Here is a 20512-nt window from a genome sequence, read left to right on the forward strand (position 1 = left end):
GTTTATGCCACTGATATTTTGCTCTTTTTCATGTTAGTGTAACTGTGCTTGAACAGAATTTTTACAGAAGTTCTGATAATCAGTGGCTAAAATTTAAAAAGAAATACTTTTACCTATGGCTTGATTCGTTGGTAAAGGTAAAGGGACCCCTGACCATTAGGTCCAGTCGTGGCCGACTCTGGGGTTGTGGCGCTCATCTCGCTTTATCATCATTAAACCTCTGAAGCTGATTTGGGGTGAGAACTATTGGCTTTCTCCATATGAAAGCCATCAAATTTCCAGGCCCTAAAATCTTTCATTTTTTGTCGAAGCAATCAGAAGAAGGGTATCTATACCACTGTGTGTAAAAGACTTCTGGAAGGAGTTTTATCATTTACCAATCACAAGGCAGAAGATAGCTTTTCAAGTAAAACTGAGCAGTGAAATTGAGAAAACAATGCAGTCCTCACTGAGGTGATTTTTATCAACTTTAGCTATAGATGAGAAACAATATGAACAGACATGCTAAGGTCAAATTTGAATAAGGCGAAAATAATTTATCCAGGCAGACAAATGACAATAAGTACATAATATATTTAACGATTAGCATGTTGTTTATTTATTTGCAAAAGCCAATTTTCTTTGAAAATATAAAAAAAATTATCATTACAAAAGCTGTGTCATGATTAAATTGCAGTACTAATACAACTAACAACTACACTGAAAATGTGATGGATTTAAATTTCAGATGGAATGTGAAGTCTTGAAGGGCTAAATTGCATGATTCAATTAAAGGCTTGTTTGTTGGCAATCCACATCTCCCAGTAAAGTTGAATTCATTCAAATACTTGTAGTGAAGTCATTATGTTCCACACTGCCCCTTTCCTCACAAGTGGCAACCAGTGGAGCTGGAGCAGGGAAATGCTGAGTGGAAGGACAACATCTGTATGCTTTAGCTAAACTTTACCAGTCTTGGCCCTTTTTATTTGACAAATTCTGAAGCATTCCTTGTTTCCTCTAGTTGGACACCCCTGCTCTTGTTCTGCATGGGAACACCCAAACGTGCTTATTGTTGGGCTGCTTCCTACATTAGGGCCGGGATCCATAGAGCCCAGTACGTGAGCAGAAATAACTTCAGTGCGTTTGTGTGGGAGGAGTTGGGGTTGTTTGTTTTGTCCTCCACGTTGCATTAGACACTGGTCTGGAAGGTCTCCTGATGCTCAGGAACAGTTTTGCATTGGGTGTAAGGGGCTGCAGTGGGAAAGGGAAGCTAGAAAATCCATAATGCACCCACAGAACACCCCACATGATCCTTCTTCAGTATAAAAAGACCCTTCTGCATCAGAAAGAGTGACTACATGTTTCATCCTGTCATTTCTAGGGTTGTAAGTGGTGATAAAGGCAAGTAAGCAGAGCTGTGAATCAAAACTCCCATTGATCAAGTTTGTTTTTAGTTTGACATACTCTGCCACATCCCATGGGATTAAGCGTAGATAACTGAGTTAAAAACGTAGTACTCCCAATTGTAGTGACTGGACCACCATGTCTTTCCCTATCCATAGCCACTATCTAAGCTAACTTAGCTTAAAGCACGTTAACAGTTTCTGAAAGCTTCAAGACTCAGTCTTTTCAGGGAAAGGGTATTCCATAATGGAGATGCAGCAACTGTGAACATCTCTATGTGTTCTTGAAGTCTTGATGGTACATAGATTGTAAAATTGAATGGGTATTCTAGGCTGAGGTCTTGATAGTTCATTCTTACATTATCTAAGACTCTAATGCACTAGTGTAATGTGCTTAGAGTGACACATCCCAGACAGAAAGTAGGTTGTTGCATTTTGCACCAGCTGATGTTTCTGTGCTTCAAGGCAACATAGTTTTGCAATGCGAGATGCAGATGTTACTTTTCCTGGTGCTTTCGTTTTTGTTAAAACTGATTACACACGCATTCACCCTTAAGTGTTGTGGGAACATGGGATTTTGGGGTGAACCCAGAACAATTAAATATTGTGATGTATGTGCATTCCTTATCCTGCATAACTCTTCTGCTTTGCTGTTAGATCTACATTGGAGCCATCATCCCACTGGGTGCAGCAGAAAAAGATGGTAGACTCCGTGCTGCTGATGAGCTGGTATGCATTGATGGTATCCTGGTCAAAGGGAAATCACACAAGCAGGTTCTGGATTTAATGACTAGTGCTGCACGAAATGGCCAGGTGCTGCTGACTGTCCGCAGAAAGATCTTCTTTGGTGGTATGTGCCACATCTGTCAAGCCTGTCTGTTGCACTTGGTATTGCCTCCTGTCCTGGCAGTGATTTAGTGCCAAAGTGTGTTTCCATGTCTCTTACAGGGATGATCCACTCTTCTTATGATCAATTTTATGTAATTTATGAGAAAGAAATCAAAGTGATGAAGTAAAAACGACCATGTATCGATGTAAGATACTAATAGATTCTTAATGCTTCAGAATTAATACCACAATTGAGGTTTTAAAGAAATTCATACTCAGGGTTTTTTTAAGTAGTCCCACATTAGCTTTCAGTATAGAAATATGATATATTTAATATTGATTCGCTTTTGGGAAGCTTCACATCATTTAAGAGACTGGTAGTAGGGCTTGCTGAACTAGCCCGAGTGGGAATTGCATTCCTCTAGTCAGCTTCCAGCCTGTTTTTTAAAAAGACCTCCCATGAGAAGCTCACTTATTTCTTTGCCTACCCAGCCATTCTTGTATCTGGTACGTTAGAAGTACTTCTGAATATTGCTATATGCAATGTATATGCATTCAAATCTTTTTTTAAAAAGAAATCCAGTTGATGGAGGTGGCTAGGAATGCCAGCAATTTGCCATGTGGACTGTTGCCTTCCTTATGGCAACGGTATTTTTTTCTTACTGGTGGTGATGGTGGCAGTTACTGTTATGTTGTTGCAACTGGTATTATGGCTCTAGATGAGGGTCATGGCTTAGAACAGAAACAGAAGGCTGATCTCCCACTGAATTCACAACTAGAAGTCATTGGAGGTTGGGAGTGGTATGGTTAGCGGGATCAGCTCATATTGTCCATCGTCATGGGCCAGTCCATTATGCAGAAGTTGGGTTTTCAGCAGCATCTTGCTGGTTCCTGCCCTCCCAACTCTGAATACCTGGAAGCTGTTAATGTATTAATATTATGATATGTTTTGATTCCTGTTATGGAAACAATCAGCAATAAGAAAAGGAAAAGAAAGATGATAGGCAGCTTCTCTGTCTCCTGTTTAGAATGAGGATGTGTTAAGTAACAAATAGGTTTATATTGTACCTGGTAGCTGCTCTCAGCCTCTCTTATAGAATGAGAAGATCAGTTTGACTGAGAATGTGGGGAGGCCATCTGAAAAGTATGAATGGATTGACCAAAGAAAAGCACTTTTTGTCTTTGAACCTCAGCCTGTATGACCAGCCTAGATTTTGACAGTGCTGCATGTACTTTACAGTACTAGTGCTCATTGTTTCAGTGAGATTACTTAAAGAAAAAGAAATCTTAAGTTGCTCATGAATGGGACCCATTCAAAAGGCACAATAATTTGCTGGCAGTTCCCTTGTTTCCAGGACTCAGGGGCACACGAGATCATTGTTCTTATAAAGATTACATTTCTGGAGAGCACTTTATGCAATATCAGCTCTGATTATGATTTTCCAAATGAATAAAAAATTGTTTAAAATAACCTCTTGGCATTCTCTGTGCTAAAAACTGGGGCAACGCCTACTATAGTATGCTTACAAGCACAGTTTGGTGTTGATTTAAACATGGAGAAGCACTTCTAAACACATAATTAATGTTTATATTGTTAGTTGTAACATAGCATGTGTTCTTTAATTGTTTAATGATCTGAAATATTAATATGTTGGGGTGCACTCTTGAATCCATTTTTTGCTTTTAGCTGCTCTGCACATACCTTTTCAATGTATTGGTTGCATGTAAATGTTGTTAATACATCTAGCTACATACTGAGCATCATTCCTGATTCCTTCCTCTGCCTATTTCTGTGGTATTCAATAGTAGATAAACAACTAGAAGAAGAATCATCACCCCAAGTTCCCATTTCCTCGCAGAACGGCTCTCCTAGGCTAAACCGAGTAGAGCTACACACCAAGCAATTCCCAGAAGCCTATGATGTTGTGCTGCAACGGAAGGAGAATGAAGGATTTGGCTTTGTGATTCTTACCTCAAAAAACAAGCCACCACCTGGTGGTAAGTACTAAAAAATTGGTTGTCTGCCATGCTTATCAAGGGAGTTGGGCTGGAGTTGCATCCTTCCATTGTCTGAACCATTTAACATTTACTCCCCGAATAATTTAAGGCTTTACCTCAAGAGTGGGGAACTTCTGGCCTAGAGGCTGAGCGCAACCCTCCAGGCCTTTTTATATGGCCCTTGAGACTCTTCCTATGCCACATCTCCTCCCCAGAGTCACCCCCCTCTTTCTAGACCACACCCCTCACCAGCCCTGCATTGCATCTTCCTGGCCTGTTTTTCCATTGCTCATAATGTGTCCCTGGACCATGATAAGGTGTGAATGGAGGATGGGGAAGCAGCCAAAGTGGTATACAAAGGTGTAATTTGCAGTCAATGCTCTGCTCACTTTTGCTTCTGACGCCACCCACCACTGACATGCAGCTGCCAGAAGGTTGTCCTAAAGGGAATATGGCCCTCAGGCTGAAGAGGGTTTCCCACTCCTTCCTTACAGTCATTCCTTACCTAAAAACAATGAGTGGATGGGTAGGAAGCCCTCAGCAGTTTCTCAAGTTTGTAAAAGGGCCCATGAGTCAAAACGTGTTGGCAACCCCTGTTCTGTAGCATACACAGCCTAAAAGTTATTTCCTCTGAAGTAATATATTTGTTGTGATTGTACAACCAGTGCTGTCAACTGGAAAGAAATAATGATTATAGCTGTTGTCATCTATGCTGTGGTAATATCCATAACTGACTATTTCATGTTGCGTTAGAGGCTACCCCTTGAAGGTATCTCCAAAACTTCATTTTGTACAAAAACAACCAGCTGGCCTTGTTGTCTGACCCTGGTTATTCAGAGCATATCTCCCTAGATTTAAGAAAAAGCTGTACTAGTTTCCTGTCTCTTTCTGGGCTTAATTTGAGGTGCTTATCAGGGCTCCAGTTGCATGGGACTGAGGTATCCCAAGGAGTTCCCCCTTCTTTATGGTAATTTGGTAAGGCTCTTTTTCATGCATCTCAGTTTACTGAGTTAATCCATGTGGTGACCAATGATCTGGCCTTTTCTGTTGTGGCACCTGATTTTGGAATGCCATCTCTGGGTTCAGTCCTCCTAAAACCAATCCCAATGAATATTCTTTATCAGGTGAAAACATTTTAATTGCTTAGGCCCATGGCATTTTAACTTGGAAATGTTTAATCAGTTTGCTGTTCTTAGTATTGTTTTAGCTTGCTGGCTGTTTTTATAGTTATCCATCTTAAAACCCTATGTAAATTAAATGCAGTCTCAGAAAGCTAGTTGTGCCTCAGACATAGATAGAGGGAAGATTTTTGCAATGTTTCTTTTTGGGGGGCAAAGCATAGTGTGTTGCATTTAACAACAAATATGACTTAACTCAGGAAAACCAATCAAGCTGGAGCCCATGTGTGCAATAGTGGATTTGTATCCTTACTTGACACTTGAACAAAGATGCTCTTGTCAGTAAAACTGACTGTAGATATCTTAACATGTTGGATATGCTTAGACTTGATCAGATCAGATCTGATGTATAGTGAATGTAAATAGTTTCACCTGTTTTATTAATATTAAGCTTCTGTTAAAGGCAAAAGAATAGGTAAGCCTAGCATTTTCTGGTCAAATGTCAACCAAAAATACATTTAGAAACCTTATTTTTCTAGTACCAAAACAATAAAATGTTCATTTCATGTTCATTAAGAATATATTTAAAAACAAATTCTCAGCTATATTCTCCTGAACACCTTCAGATTTTCCCTACCTCATATGAATAACTACAACAAAAAATTCGATATATTTCCCAGAATATTGTTTTAGTAATATTTGTTCATAAAATTAAAACAAAATACAGATAATGAAATTGCAGATTTGTTTAAACTCATCCAATTTCTTTTTTGTTAAAAATGTTCATTTCTGGATTCCTTTTGGGTACATTGACCATAAATCCTACTCTGTTATTTTCTCAATAGCTGTTCTTTTGGTTGCTGTTAATGGAGTGATTTTTTAAAGTGTGTGAGAGAGAGAGGGAGAGAGGGAAAGAGACACTTAGGATTATTTTCATAGTTGACTCTTTCCCCACTTAGTTGCACAGAAAAAAAGGCAAGAATATAATGGTTATTTTCAGATTGTTTTGTCTGAGACTATGCTTTTAAGAATGATTTGTATGTAAACTGTTTTCTCACAGTACACTTCATGAAGTAGCAAGGAGCAGAGTAAAAAATAGCTATTGCAATGGTACTAGGTCAGTACTTGGAGAGTCATCCTCTTTTTTAAAAGGCAGTTGCTATGGAAACTATTAGAACTGGAGCTGTCACCCTCTGATGCTGTTGAGTTGATTATGTGCCCTGTGTTAGAAATATGAAATACTATTTTCATGCTGCCTAATCAGTGCTTAGACCACATCAGAAAGGAAATTGTTTTTGATAAGTAAGCCATTTTTTCTGTGTAATCCTGATGCTCCATAATGCAAAACATTCTTGTGCCCCCCGTAAAAAAACCAAAACCCAGACCCAATGGAAGAAGTATCGTTTGGCACAGAAAATAGGGAGCTTTGGTAGAAACATTTGGTAGAACATTTTTTTTCAGCATCATAAAGACAATAATAGCAGGCCTAGGGTTTGTGGAATACTTTAAAAGTATTGTTCGTTTCATTACAATTTGCACTTTGATACTTTTTTACAATTGAAAGTTAGCCCACTCTGTGTTACCTTCAGTTAAAAGTCTTAACAGTAGTAGTGATTTTGCAATGTGTAGTATGTTTATATTGACACGTTATTCTTTCATTTATAGCCACAATATGACATTAATTAGATTAAAACTGAGAAGAAATATAAAAAAAAACATGGTAGACATCAAATAGAGTTAAAAACTAGAAGCCATATCTGTCATCTTCTTTGTGACAGCCATTTCATTAATTACAAGCCTGAATAAGATAATCTCAAATTGCTGGTGGCTTTCTGAAACTGCATGAGATTTACTGTCATAGTTTGAAATGCCATTTGGTAATTTTGCTAAGTACAGCTCAGCACACCTCTGTCCCATCTGCTTCCTTCATGTGATGCATAGTTTAGAATAAAGCATCAGTTCTATACAAAGCAATTCAGACTTCCAGCTACCACGCAAGGTTTGGAGTGATTCTGGTTTACTTGGTATGTAAGATGTCACCCAGGGTGCTAACAACATGTGTGGGAAAAAGCAGCAGGCATAAAAAATTGATGGATACTTGGGATCTTGGGAATGGAATCATAACAAAAACTGCCTATATGTGCAGTGTTGTGTGAGCAGCTAATCACAGAGGGAGTATGAGCAGCTGCAAGGATCTAGGCAGAATTCAGTCTCTTTCTGCTTTAGACCTTCAGGGTTTCAGAAAAGTAGAATAATGGCAAAATAAACAGATGCATGTAGATTTAATAATTTCCCCCCACAGACCCATAAGCTGAGCAGGAGGGCACCTCAGAATCACTTGATGATATATTACAAAATAATTGGAGAGCTAATAAGATCACCCCCAAAAAACTGGAGAATAGTAAATAATAGTTAAGCAGTTAAAGGGAAGATCTAGTAAGATAAAGTTGCCAGACAGGAGATTTCAAATTCAGTGGGCAGTTTCCCTATTTCCACCACATGGCAGTGGGAATCTTGCTCCCCTTTGTGTAGTTGACCAACAAGTGAATAAGAAAAGAGAACCTTACTTCATTCAATGGCAAACCTTATTCAAGTTTTATATCTAGGGGGAAACATAGCACTGTATAGACCCCCATGAGTGGGGCGGCCCAGAGATGTTGCATCTTAAATATTATTATGAGGTCTTGGAATTAAAACAATTGACTTGAATTATTAAAGACTCAATGAATATCCCCTGGGTTCTAGTTGGAACTGGGCCCTTTTGAACCAGCCCTACATGCATTCCCCTTCCTGTGCCCGACATGGTTGCAGCTAAGAAAGCTTTTGAACCCCTTTCTAAAAGCAACCTTTAACATGGGGAAGGTTTTCCATCTGTGTGAAAGACATACCTTAGTACAACTGATCAATAGGTGAAATACCAGGTGTAGAGTCGACAGATAAATAGAACCAGCCAGCAGTACTTATTTCATCCACAATAGCTGAATGAACTTCGTCACTCATTAGACCAATGAGTTCATCACAAACTGTCTTTTTCTGAAATATCAAATATCATTTAAACAACACCAACAAAACCAACCCTCTCTTTTTCATTTTTGCCCCATCTTTGCTGGTTCCCTAACCACATGCTTAATCTGCATTTTGGGTAATCCAGCACTGCCTATAACCCCAATCCTTCCAGAAGGTAGAGACTTTTTAGATTCATGGTTCGTAGACTGAGCATTGTGTGCTCATGCAGTGGTTTGTGTAAATGATAATGGATAACAGTGCCCATATAACAGTGTGTAGTAGAGACATTGATATGACTTTTGTTCATTCTTCAGTGATTCCGCATAAAATCGGGCGTGTCATTGAAGGGAGTCCAGCTGATCACTGTGGAAAACTGAAAGTGGGAGATAGAATTTCAGCAGTGAATGGCCAGTCAATCGTAGACCTCTCACATGAAAACATTGTGCAGTTAATCAAAGATGCAGGGAACACTGTCACACTCACTGTTGTTGCTGAAGAAGGTAAGAATGTTATTGTTGTACTTTCTAGATACAATAAGATTCAGCTGCCACATGGTCACAACCTGGATCTTTTCAGCTGCTTTCAGTATTACCTACAGTCATACCTCATGTTACGGACGCTTCAGGTTACGTGTTTTCGGGTTGCGGACTGTGGGAAACCTGGAAGTACTGGAACAGGCTACTTCCGGTTTTCGCCACGTGTGCAGAAGCACTAAATCACACTTGTGCAGAAGCACCAAATCGCGCATGCCCAGACACGGCGTTTCAGGATGTCAACGCTGCGGGTTGCGGACGTGCCTCCATCATGGATTATGACCACAACCCAAGGTTCCACTGTATCTGAATGAATTTAATGGGTTTGGGATTGAAGGGTCATGTATTCCACTGGTTTCATTCCTATCTGGACAGTCAATTCCAGAAAGTGGTACGAAAGAACTTCTGATGGTCCCTGTGACATGTCCTGCAGGGTTCTTTATTATCCCCAGTGCTGTTCAACATCTGCATGAAGCTGCTCAATTAAGTATTTTGGGGATTTGCATTGAGATGTCATTAGCAGACTGGTGACACCTAGCTCCCTTTCTCCTTTTCTTCAGAATGGGACGGGACAGTGGAGATACTGAATCATAGTCCAGAGTCAGTAATGAACTGGATCAGGGTCATCAAAGTGCAACTCAATCCAACTAAGACAGAGGTGCTTTTTGTAGGTGGTGTAGGCCAGGGAGGTGGTGATCACTTCGTGCTCCTACCCAGACCAGTATTACATGTAGACTCAGGTAGCATCTGTGGCATGCGTATGTCACAGTTCTTAAATGGTCATACTAGTTGTCAGTCCATTTTGGGGCAAAGGACTTGACCATTACCTAAAAAGCATCTAGCAGTTTGGAGACTGATTGCCTGGAGCTTTCTATCCCATGAGTCTTCCCAAACCTTATTATCTCCATTGAAGGCCCTCCTCTAACCCCACCACCACCATTTTGAAATTAGATGGGTTGTGCTCGCTTGCACTTGAAATTTCCCCACCAAAGAAACTTGCCTTTGCATCTGGCAAAGTTTTCATTTACCCAGCCAAGTCCTTACAAAATGAGTGAAAATCAGGGCAAGGAAGATTTTAAAGTACTACATGGGTAAGTAGGAGGGGAAAACGAACCACCTATCTGCTGTCAGTCCCCACCAAGTAACTTTTATCACTCTAGCAGAGGCTACTTCATAGAGTCCAACTTTGGGGGAGGGGGTAGAGAATGAGGTAAGAATAGAGCTGTGTTTTTAATTTTTCCCCATCTCACTTTGCAGGGATTGGGTGGCAATCTCCTCCTGTCACATCTAACTTCTCCCTTCAAACCAGCCAGGCTGATGCAAAATACTGTACATCAAAACAACCTAGTCCTCTAAGTAACAAAATGACTTTTTATTATTCTGAAATCCCATCTGCTGATGTTGCATTGTCCCCATATAGTATTTTCCCTACAAAACAGCTCAGTATAAATATGTAAAATCTAATCACTTGAAAAGAAGCTCTTCTTTAGCTCAGTTTACTGGTATGCTTTTTTCCAGACTACTGCCTGTGCATGTAATTAAACTTGCTATTGATATTTTGCCAGAAAGATGGCTTTCTACAATATTGAATAATAATCACCTAAAACCAACCTGCCACAATATTGATTCCACTGATTTCACATGTTATGACTTGTGACAGAATATCAAAGACATAATTTATCTACTTGTCAAGGCTTTTATACTTACAACATCCATTATTTTCAAGGAAAGGCTTTCACATTTCCCCCCACTCCCAATTTCATTTTTTTTATATTAAAGGGGAGAGAATGGTTACTCAGTGAAGATGACATTGAGATTCTTCTTGTTATTGTTCCTGCCCTTCATCCTAAGGCCCCCAGGGCAGGTTACAACAATTTAAAATACAACATTAAAAACAGTTTAAAACAACTCTGGTAGTCTCGTTTGTCTTTGGGTTTGAATCTTTTCCACCACAATTTGCTATTTTCTCTAAATGCTTGAGAAGTGAGCCAACTGCAGAAATTTAGAGATGTACCCAATTTTCTGTTCCCTGGAGTTTTGCAGATAAAATTAAAGGTAAAATGAGGACCCAGGAATACATAAAGAAGAAGAAAATAACTGATTGCAAAATAAAGACTAGGCGGTCGGACATCTACATGGTTCAGAGGATACTTTCTTGTGGGTTACATAAGTTAATGATTTATAGAAAATTGCTTAATATAAAGTTGAGTTCAGGTAGGTGTACTTGAAATATGTGTAAGTGTCCAGATCACAAAATATTTGGTGGTTACAACTACATCACTGAGGAAGGAGCTAGTGTTCATGCCAGTGTGGTTAAAGAGCAGAATTGAAGAAGCTATTGGGCTTCTTTCAAAAAATAGAAGTTTTGTCCAAATGAAAAGAAAAAGGAACTCAAACCTTTGTGGGGTGGTGAGTACAAAAAAACAAACAAAGCTAAAAAAAATTAAAAATGAGGAATGCATTGCTGAAAACATTAAGACCAATGGCAAGAGGTTCTTTAAATATATTCATAGCAGACTGTCTAGGGTAGGCTTGCCTTATGTCCGAAAATCCCAGACATGTCCTCTTTTGGGGGACCTACATCCCCATCTGGGGGGGAGGTTGCATTTTATAGGAAATGCCTGGGTTTGTGGGGAGCTTTATTTTATTTTATTTTTAAACTGTGCCCCAGAAGCGGAAGCGTTCGCTTTGGCCGGAGGTGAACGTGTGCGAGGCCCGCATGCTACCAGCGTCACTACCAGGCCTGCGTGGCTCTTTCCCAGCCTGGGCTGGCAGCAGCCACTAAGGAAGCCGCCACCACTGCTCCTTCCCCTTCCTGCTCCATTTGGGCCACCTGGAGCCCAAAGTCTGTGAGTAGCGCCAGGGCTGGGAGCGCTAGAGCAAGGGACTCATGACAAGAGCTGGGACTGGGGTTACCAGAGCCCAGCAAGTGCTTGGAGCTGGCCCTCTGCCTCTTCCCTGTTGGGGGATTAGTGCAGTTGGCAGTGGCAGGTGGCGGTGGCCCTGCTAGCAATCTCACAAATAAAAAAGCTCAAAAAAATTCCAAAAAAGCTGAATAGCTTTTGTTTAGCCGCTGATCGCCTGGATTTTTACTTCTTGAACACTAGTCTAAGGAGGTGGTTGGACCTTTGGATGTCAAGAGATTCAAATGTGTGCTAAAGGAGGATAAATAGATTGCAGAGAAGCTGAATGAATTCTTTGCATCTTTCTTTGCAGGAAAGGAATCTGAGGAACAGAGGCAAATAGTTGTGACAAGATATGAAGTTTTAGGCCTAATGGACAAAATAAAAACTGACAAGTCACCAGGTCCAGATGGCAGCAGCCAGAGAGTTCTCAAAGAACTCAACTGTGAAATGGTTGATCTTCCAACAAAAATAAGATCAGCCTCCATACCTGAAAAATGCAAACTAGCCAACATAACACCAATTTTAAAAACTGAATCCAGGGAGATCCTGTAAATTATTGGCAGGTTAAATTAACATCTGTCCTGGTAAAACTGGCAGAAAGTATTGTTGTTGTTGTTTAGTCGTTTAGTCGTGTCCGACTCTTCGTGACCCCATGGACCAGAGCACGCCAGGCACCTCTGTCCTCCACTACCTCCTGCAGTTTGGTCAAACTCCTGCTGGTAACCTCAAAAACACTATCCAACCATCTCGTCCTCTGTCGCCCCCTTCTCCTTGTGCCCTCCATCTTTCCCAGCATCAGTGTCTTCTCCAGGGAGTCTTCTCTTCTCATGAGGTGGCCAAAGTACTGGAGCCTCAGCTTCACGATCTGTCCTTCCAGTGAGCACTCAGGGCTGATTTCCTTAAGAATGGATGCGTTTGATCTTCTTGCAGTCCATGGGACTCTCAAGAGTCTCCTCCAGCACCATAATTCAAAAGCATCAATTCTTCGGCGATCAGCCTTCTTTATGGTCCAGCTCTCACTTCCATACATCACTAGCAGAAAGTATTGTTAAGGATTAAATAACCAAGCATATAGAAGAACAAGGCTTGCTGAAGCAGAGCCAGTGTGGCTTCTGCAAGAGCAAGTCCCATATCACAAACCTATTAGAGTTTTTTGAGAGTGCCAACAAGCATCCCCAACCTTCGGCCCTCCAGATGTTTTGGATTACAATTCCCATCATCCCTGACCACTGGTCCTGTTAGCTAGGGATCATGGGAGTTGTAGGCCAAAACATCTGGAGGGCAGCAGGTTGGGGATGCCTGACATAGTGTATTTCAGTTTTCAAAACGCTTTTGACAAGGTAGTTCACCAAAGATTCCTAAGTAAGCATAGCAGCCATGGAATAAGAGGACCTTGTGGATCAGGAATTGGTTCAGTAGTAGGAATAAATTGCTGGAGAGGAGGGTGGACTTGTGCACGGGTCCTGCTACAGTGAGAACAGGATGCTGAACCAGATGGCCCATTGGCCTGATACAGCAGGCTCTTCTTATGTTCTGTTTCATAAGGATGATCTATACCTCCATCCATTAACTGATCAGTAGGACTATAATCAAAGAAAGAAAAACAGCTTTTGAACCTGCATCACCATAGCATACTAACTACTACTGGCTTTGCTTTTCCCTGTTGTTTCCATTAGTTGAAACATCCTAAAGTAGAAATTGAAAACCCACTATTAAACTCTTTTTAGCATCTAGAAATGCCAACTTTTAACTTTCTCTGTTTTTTGTTCCCGTAGTCTCTTTAATTTAAAGAAAAACAAATTGTGCTTCATGCTCCACAAAGCATTATGTTAGCATTTTGCTCAAAACAGAAGCTTGTCAGCCCCAGTCATGTAGAAAGTAGAAATGCAGGCGGAAGAGGATGAGCAGTGGAGAGGGGAATGAGTACAGACAGATGGCCTTTTCCCTACCTGTGCTTATTAATTAAAACTCTTGAGTGTAAAACAGGAGAAAATGTTGACATTTGTCTTTATGGGGGCGGGGATATTCAAGGCATTTCATAGTAATAAGGCCAAGCAATTCTGTGCTGAACTCTACAGGGTTTTCTTGCATGGCTGGGAAAATGGAACCTAATGTAGAAATCTGTGTTAAGGAATAGTGTTAAGGCCATTAATCTTACCACAAGGTATTGCAGATGTGAATGAATTTGCGTTAAAGGAGGGAAAGCATTAACTCGGCACACCTAGTGTCATTAGACTAAAAGTTATCCAAGCCTTTTTGCTTCTTCCAAGATTTACCAGTTCATACTGGGCTAAAATCTGTTCTTTAAGGTTTTTCACTGAGGGAGATTGTTTTGTTAGTATATGCTTTGTTCCTTTCTGAGTGGCGCCTTATGTTCCAGAAAGCATTTGTTTTTGTAAGTGTGGCTGGGCTTACTGTGAGCATCTAATCCAGGGAAATTAATCCAGATATTGCTGGATTCCAGTGCCCAACATCCCTAGCCATTTGCCATGCTGTGGCATTTGCCAACAACATTTGGAGGGTTTTGCCGCCCCTCATCTAATCAATGTGTATGCTGTGTTGGAGGCAGAGGCACCAGTAAGACCTTATTCAGACAATTCTGCTAAGATTCAAAATTTAGTCTTGTGTCTGTAGCATTTGGAGGCAGCCTGATCTGCTTTGGATCCACTCTGCAGTTCCATTTTGATTCATTATCCATGTCCAAATCAGATCTGTTAAAACTGAACCTATTTTGTCTCCATTTAATATAATGCGGAATTTTAAGAACTGCTGCAACTTATTTTATTCCTTTTCACATAAGTAGTTGAAATTTGCAGACAAGCCCCTCCAGAGTCCTTAAGCCTGCCAATAGTCAAGCAGATCCATCCAGGGGTTTTCATGTAGGGAAGTGCGCAGATCGCTCCTGCGCATGCACAAAGCGGCAAATCCAGAAGTAAACACTTCCAGGTTTGCCATGTTCGTAACCTGAAAAAACGCAACGTGAAGCAAACGCAACTCGAGGTATGACTGTAAATAACCTTTTGTCACCATTTTTTCAGCCTGGGAAGAAGAGTGGTCTGTCAAACTGCAGATAACTCAATAAAGAACGTTATCAGTTCCTTGGCAGTTCACAGACACCTTTCATCCTTCCTTCCAACTGAAGATATATGAGCAATTATACTTCCAATTAAATTGAATTCCAAGTCTTCTTTGTGTTATTCAGTTCACTTTGTAAATAATAAAGGATGGGGAAGAGTCAGCTGTAAGTTTCCATCATAAACCTTCTGCAAAATAGAGCTTTCCTCCCTCTTTCCTTTTTTTACAGAGACAGTTCCGTTTGATGTTATATTCTATATTTATAATCCAATTTCTTCCAACCTCGCTTGTACAAATATAATTTGGACTAACATTCAGAGGAGGGTTGCCGAATCATAAATGTAGAGAAGAAAACTTTAAATAAATAAACCATAGGCTCCCTCCCTGCACCGTCTTTTGCACCGAATGAAGTCTTATCTCAAGTTCAAACCTTAAAGTCCTTGCAGTTGGTTTGTTCCACAGTTTGTGATCTCATCTCTTCTAGCACATGTCTGTACTTTGGTCCAATTAAGCTCTAATTAACAGGAGAACCTCTGCTTCCTAATGGCAGCATTGGAGGGTTTTCGGCAGGCTAAAGGCTTCTATACTCAGTGCCTCCATGCCGGAACAAGAGCCAGGTACCAAGATGAACTGCAAGTGACACCTGTTCTCCCTGTCCCTGGGGGTAATTTGCAAGGATAATTACCCTCAATCATTCTTTTTTTCCCTTCGCCAACAATCTCCCACTGTTGTGGGGATTGCCTCCATTAAGGCAGAGCAGAACCAGAAGCCACAAAAATAGTATATTTGACATATTTTTTTCCTTTTTTAAATACTGTCGAAATGTGCAAGGTACTTCTAATCTCTCTCTTCTGTCTTGATCAGAGCATCGTGGTCCCCCATCAGGAACAAACTCTGCCAAGCAGAGTCCAGCCCTACAGCATCGGCCGATGGGAACAGTGCCAGCCAGCTCTTTGCCTACTGACAGGTACAAATACTTTTGTCTTTTCTTATTTTTAGGCCCCTTAGAAAAAAGGGAGGCAAGAAAGTAACTCTTTTTGTCTTTTCCATCTATGGTCAAAACAAGTTAATTTTCTGGGACGCTTTCTTAACTCAGGAATTGATCTAGTCCCAGTGCAGAGGACTTGTTCTCCTTTGGTTTCTTGAGGGTTATGTTTACACCAAGGGTGGGAAACCTTTTTTGCTCCAGGAGACACAGATCCCAGCATCATGGGCCAAATGAATTGGCATGAATTAGCACTGGAGAAGCAAGCCCTGTTATATAAAATATGAAGTACCACATTTTTCCGTCTATTGGACACCCCCTTGTAGAAGACCCCCCTATTTTGGGGGACTCAATTTTAGGAAAATGAGGGGAGGTGGCCCAAAGTTGTTGAGCCTCTCCCCCCCCCACAGCTGCAGGCAGGAAACACTCCATAGATTGCGCTCCCAGGAGCGCAACCTCCCCCAGTGCCGCCGCACGCAGGAAACGACCAACAGAGCACCCACTGCATGCAGCAGCATTAGGGGAAGTTGCGTTCCCACCAACAAGCAGCTTCTCCCCCCCCCCCATGTACCTGCGGGCAGGAAACACCCCCCAGATCACTCCCCGCTTGCTGCGGCACTGGGGGAAGCCGCGCTCCTGCCAACAAGCTGACTGGCGGCGCGGCGCTCCCCACCCCCTTGCCACTATCCGTGTATTGGATGACCCCAGTATTTTGATGTGATTTTTGAGTCAAAAAACCTCATCCGATACATGGAAAAATATGGTATGTATGTTGCTTCATGCTTGTTTTTCTTCATTGGGTGGGTTATGCCTAGGAAAGCAGGGAAACTCATGACAGTCTCCTGGGTCAGCCATATAACCCAAGACACCTCCTCTAGTTCTTTTCCTGCCCAGGATGGAACTTCTTCTTCCAGTTATTCCTCTTCAGTCTCTGCAGACTGCCCCCCACATTGCTTCTCTGAATCAAACTCTCCCCTTTGTTCAAAATCATTGTCAGTCTCCCTCCCCCCAACTTTATATTTTAGAGAAAACCTCTTCTCCCTCCCCCCCCCCCCGCGCCCTGCCCCCTTTCTGGCTTTGCTTTTTCTGTTGTCTTTCCTCCCTTCCCCAGGGCTCTATTTAGAAGGAGGCAGGCAAAAGCTGCAATAAAAAAAGACAACGGTATGTTAGGATTCTTAAGCAGAACACTATTGTCACTAAGAAGCCTCCAACATGGCCACTCGGAGGCTTCCAGGAACCATTCGGTTTCAGCACCTCCCTACATTGGTTGCGTGTTCCTGTTTTCAGCAGGGAACAGGATCACTCACTGTAGGCAGCAGGATTTAATCTCCATTCATCAACCCATGAGTGGAGATTAAAGGCTGGTGTAAGATTAGGGACATAAAAGGGAAGAGGGGGAGACCCTCAAAAGGCTTTGCAAGACTCCCTCTCCCTCCTGCTCTAAGTCCCCATCTCACTCTGATCTTAAAGGGAGCATTTTGCAAGCAAAGGCAGAGCATGGAAAAACTCTCCCCCATCCCCTTCAAAGCACTGCAGAGAATCAGTATTGCCAAAGCCGCTGTCCTGCCAGCTGATGACGCCATAGATGCTCTCCAGTTTTCATCTAGAGCTATTTCAGATTTCAGCAGTGGCATGTAGGACATGATTACATTGCCACTGAAGGCCACAATTGTTGTTGTTGGTATCCATCTGTCTTGAGAGATGTATTTATATCTAATGGTTTTCATTTTTGTTTCAAGCTGCCCAGAGAACCTTAGTTATTGACCAGAATTATTATTATTATTATTATTATTATTATTATTATTATTATTATTATATTATTATTATTATTATATTATTATTATATTATTATTATTATTATTATTATTATTATTATTATTATTATTATTACCCTGCCCATCTGACTGGGTTGCCTCAGTTTATATAAATAAACAAACATCCCTCTGCTTCCTTTAATTTCAGGAGTGCTGTAGAAGCTGATACTGGAAAAGAACAATGCAACAGTTTCAAGCACTTCTCGTCATCGGAAGGTGTTTCATCTGTCACAGGGAGCAAACTATCTCAGGTATAAACTCTTCTCTGGAGAACAGCTCTGTTAAACTGGTATCTATTGTTTGAGGCCGAAACTTCCCATAGCAAATATAGGGATAGGTAAGACTTTGTGTCACAGTCACTGCAGTGGATATTCTGCAAACGCTATAAAAGCAGCAAAATTCATGAAACTCCTTGCTTTGAACTCCAAGGAAATCTAACAAGAACTTTTTGGCAGAACTGTTCAACAGTGGAACAGACTCCCTTGGTAGATTGTGAACTCTCCTTCCTTGGAGGTTCTTAAGCAGAGGTTGGATGGTCATCTGTCATGGATACTTTAGTTGAGATTCCTACATTGCAAGGGGTTGGACTAGATTAACCTCGAGGTCGCTTCCAACTCTACGATTCTGTTATTCTATGTTACCATCACGTCTAACTTTATAAATGTCAAGTACTTCATGTATTAGAGCTTAGAAAAAAGAGGCAGCAGCCACATTTTGTGCAGAACATAATTCCACATAGTTGATTGGAATATTTAAAGTGCAGGAACTCTATTGGTAGTTTTGAGGGTGGAGATGGGCTAATTTGGAAGCAGACCCCATAGAATGTATTGTTCTGAATTCAGGAGCCACCTGGTGGCTGCCATGTGCAGTGCCTGTAGCAGTGCAATACACTGACGGTACCAGAGTTCACCAATCTTCATAGGTTTCGTGGCATATTTGGAAACCTGACAAACTGCCATGGGCACCATAAACACATACAAACAGCCACCCTGCAGCTGTGCATCCCACAATTATGCATGGCCACATTTAACAAAATGTAGTGTTTAAAAATAAACCACAACTTGCAGAAGAATTCCTCTAGCATTACAGTAAGGCTCAGGTGCTTCATAAGACAATACAGGACTAGGACAACATGGGACATGTTTGCTGGTCCTAGGCACTCCATCCTCCACATCAGGATTTGGGCCTGAAAAAAACAAGCAAAAGTGTAGGTGCATGGGTGGTAAGTTGTAAGAAAGCACAATTTGTGACATTGCACAGCATCATTTATGTTAAACTGTCAACCTTAGCTTTTCGTTCCTCAGCTTTGTAGAGCTTGAGCCAACATGAGGCAGTCTGAACCCTGGACTTAAACTAGCAGGGTTTTTTAAATCATTTAATCTTCAGCTGACTAGAATCAATATGAAGTGGGAAATTGGGATATTATTGGAAGATCTAGTAGTCTGTTTAAGGATGGAGTGCTATGCTTTGCGTAAAGCTTGCTGGGTTACATCTGTGGTAGAAGCCTTGGCTACTTTTGATAAAGAACTTAAAATGTCACTGCAACTTCAGTTTATCCCTAACTGGTTAAGCTAGAATAGTTGTATTTCCAGGGACTCATAATAATTTTCTCACTAAATCCTCATACTTCTAAAAGTAACAGAAGGGGGGAGAGGAGTCATAGAGTTGTGCAGAGTTTCTGGCCTAGACTTTGGTGCTAAAGAAATGGGAAAGAGCACGTTTGCATCCTTTTTTGGAAGAACTTATGTTGGCCTTGTAAGTTTTAAAGTAAATAGAGTCTACATGTAGAATTAGTTGAGGAATTACTAAATCTGCACCAGAGGATTAGGAGAAACACTAGAATATACGTAGGGGATATGGGGTGAGGAGAGGGGGGAAATGTTCCGTTGCACAAGCAGAAATCCTTCTGCTGACAGACTGTTCACTTAGCACTTCATTGGATTCCACCCAATATGACTAAATAAGAATTGAGCTATATTGCATATCCTTGTCAATGGCTAATGCTGGCACAAATATATGCATGCATATCAGCTAATATACAGGGCAAACACTTTTAAATGCTACATCTGCAGCATGGAGACCAAAGTCGGGTAAGCACTTTGCAGCAGCCCCTATATGGGGGCTTGGCTCTCAGTCAAAATAAAAATCAGGATGATCTTTAGGAAAGCCACTTTGCATTTGCAATCTTATGTTAAGATCTGCCTGAGTCAACTTTTTCTCCCTGAGCTTGTACTTGAGGAGAGATCAGGATCTGTCTTAGGCTCACTTTCTTCCCCAGTTTCTTCACTGTATGGAGAAGTAAAGAACAGAAGTTGGAGACCCCAAAATTCATGATCTCACTGAGTCAAGAAATTTAAGCTTCTGCCTGAGCTCTTCCTGGGTGCATTGCTGAAGGTGTGTGTGTGTGTGTGTGTGTGTGTGTGTGTGTGTGTGTGTACATGTTGCCTGATATGTGAACTTCATTTCTGCTTAGATCATCCTTTGAATTTAAGAAATTGAAGCTTTCGCCAACAATATAGTAAGGAAGGTCTCTCTCCAATGTGATCCTAAGTCTGCTCTTTGTTTTCTGCTCAGATCCCTGGATGTTATCCTGTAGAATTGGAGAGAGGTCCTCGAGGTTTTGGATTTAGCCTTCGTGGAGGAAAGGAGTATAACATGGGGTTGTTTATTCTTCGGCTTGCTGAAGATGGCCCTGCCATTAAAGATGGGAGAATTCATGTGAGTATCTAATAGCTGTTTTTGGGGGGGTGGGGATGGGCTTAATCACCCAAGATTCTTAAAGACTAAATTGGCTGACCTTGCTTGGTGTTTCAGGCCCTATTATTATTATTATTATTATTATTATTATTATTATTATTATTATTATT

The 20512-nt window shown here is 41.1% G+C and overlaps 1 protein-coding gene across 4 annotated transcripts in view; it reads left to right on the forward strand.

Moving 5' to 3' along the window:
- The window catches only part of MAGI3 (membrane associated guanylate kinase, WW and PDZ domain containing 3), a 113221-nt gene that overhangs the window by 83098 nt on the left and 9611 nt on the right, over nt 1–20512 (forward strand). For 2 of the 4 annotated variants that reach the window (XM_028734517.2, XM_077929072.1), the window contains exons 14-19: nt 2040–2232; nt 4020–4208; nt 8647–8832; nt 15711–15813; nt 17794–17896; nt 20220–20363. In XM_028734517.2, coding sequence (XP_028590350.2) covers nt 2040–2232; nt 4020–4208; nt 8647–8832; nt 15711–15813; nt 17794–17896; nt 20220–20363 — 918 coding nt within the window. Of the gene's footprint in view, nt 1–2039; nt 2233–4016; nt 4209–8646; nt 8833–15710; nt 15814–17793; nt 17897–20219; nt 20364–20512 lie in introns of all 4 variants that reach the window. The other 2 variants (XM_077929070.1, XM_077929071.1) reach the window with 1 other exon arrangement.

Source organism: Podarcis muralis, chromosome 5 (genome assembly GCF_964188315.1).
Source record: "Podarcis muralis chromosome 5, rPodMur119.hap1.1, whole genome shotgun sequence".
Taxonomy (NCBI): domain Eukaryota; kingdom Metazoa; phylum Chordata; class Lepidosauria; order Squamata; family Lacertidae; genus Podarcis; species Podarcis muralis.